This window comes from Perkinsus marinus, assembly GCF_000006405.1.
Source record: "Perkinsus marinus ATCC 50983 genomic scaffold scf_1104296958712, whole genome shotgun sequence".
NCBI lineage: Eukaryota > Perkinsozoa > Perkinsida > Perkinsidae > Perkinsus > Perkinsus marinus.
The window spans coordinates 612134-613240 of NW_003206658.1; the positions used below are offsets into that span (position 1 = coordinate 612134).

Sequence of the window (1107 nt, forward strand, 5' to 3'; positions counted from 1 at the left end):
GGATATGGGCAGTATGCGCACACTGTCCAGAATACCCGCAATACCGATGTTGTTATTCTGATAGCGCCAATGATGCCAGCCATGCAGGTTCCATGCAGTCCTCGAGGACTGGTATCATCATTCTCATCAACGACGTTGTAGCCCTTGATGACGGCACCCTTCAAGTCAGGGTGGGTGGCCTCGATTCCGTCGTCAATAACTGCGATAGTCACAGGTGTTCTCTTGGCAGTGGAGTCCAGGATATCCCAAGCCTCAGGTATAGAAATGGCTTCAAGATAAGACTTCTGCATGTAATAGAGTTCGTCGTTGGGATCGCCGTTCATAGGACCGAGCCCACGGAAATGACCATTTTCGTCCACTTCTGCTTGAACGTGGAGAAAGTCGCACGAGAAGAACCAGAGTGATGTTACGAGGAGCCTCATTGTAAGTCACTAAGAAGAGCAATTCCTTTTGCTTCGGCGTGTCGAAGTGTACGCGTAAACTATCCTCTTCGATTCACGCAGATGGGACGGATGAGTGACGGATCGTTCGTGTTGGCACGTAATTGTCGAGGACTGACCTGCATAGATAGCACAAGTTATCAAGTCACAGATCTGCTCAGGTTTGGATAGGTCTAGCATATCGTTATCAGTATAGCAAAGACGTCTGGATAGTCGTAATGGAGAATCTCGAGCCATACTCGTAAAGACATTGGTGGAACTCTACCACGTACGTGACGTATCACACGTAGAATTGAAACGTGTGGTGCGCTGTCACCGCGTTGGACGTGAGCCTAGGATGGGTGAGTGCGCAAGACGGGTATCTTCACCCGACGAATCAGACGGTTTACCTTTCTCTGCATTTATACGCAGGGTGGCTGAAGTAAGGTGCCGCCAGACCGTGAAATATTTCACCTGAAATATTACTGAATTTTTCAGAAATTTTCTGAAAAATTTGAAATATTTCTCAATTTTTTCCAAAACTACTTTTGGGTAACATTCAATCACCTTTATCAGCACCATGTATGACGGCAACAGTATGCGAGACCATGAGAGCACGAGGACCATCATAATAGCACACAGATCATATTATGATCATCGCAGTATGCATGTATTTTCTCAAGCATTT

At 46.3% G+C, this 1107-nt stretch overlaps 1 protein-coding gene across 1 annotated transcript in view; it reads right to left on the bottom strand.

Moving 5' to 3' along the window:
* Positions 1-422, bottom strand: part of Pmar_PMAR011643 (Subtilisin DY, putative) — a gene marked incomplete at both ends in the record, with an annotated part of 1081 nt that extends 659 nt beyond the window's left edge. The window contains one exon of the mRNA XM_002773750.1: positions 22-422. Within this exon, the coding sequence (XP_002773796.1) occupies positions 22-422 (401 nt within the window). The remainder of the gene's footprint in view (positions 1-21) is intronic.
* Positions 423-1107: the final 685 nt, after the last annotated feature.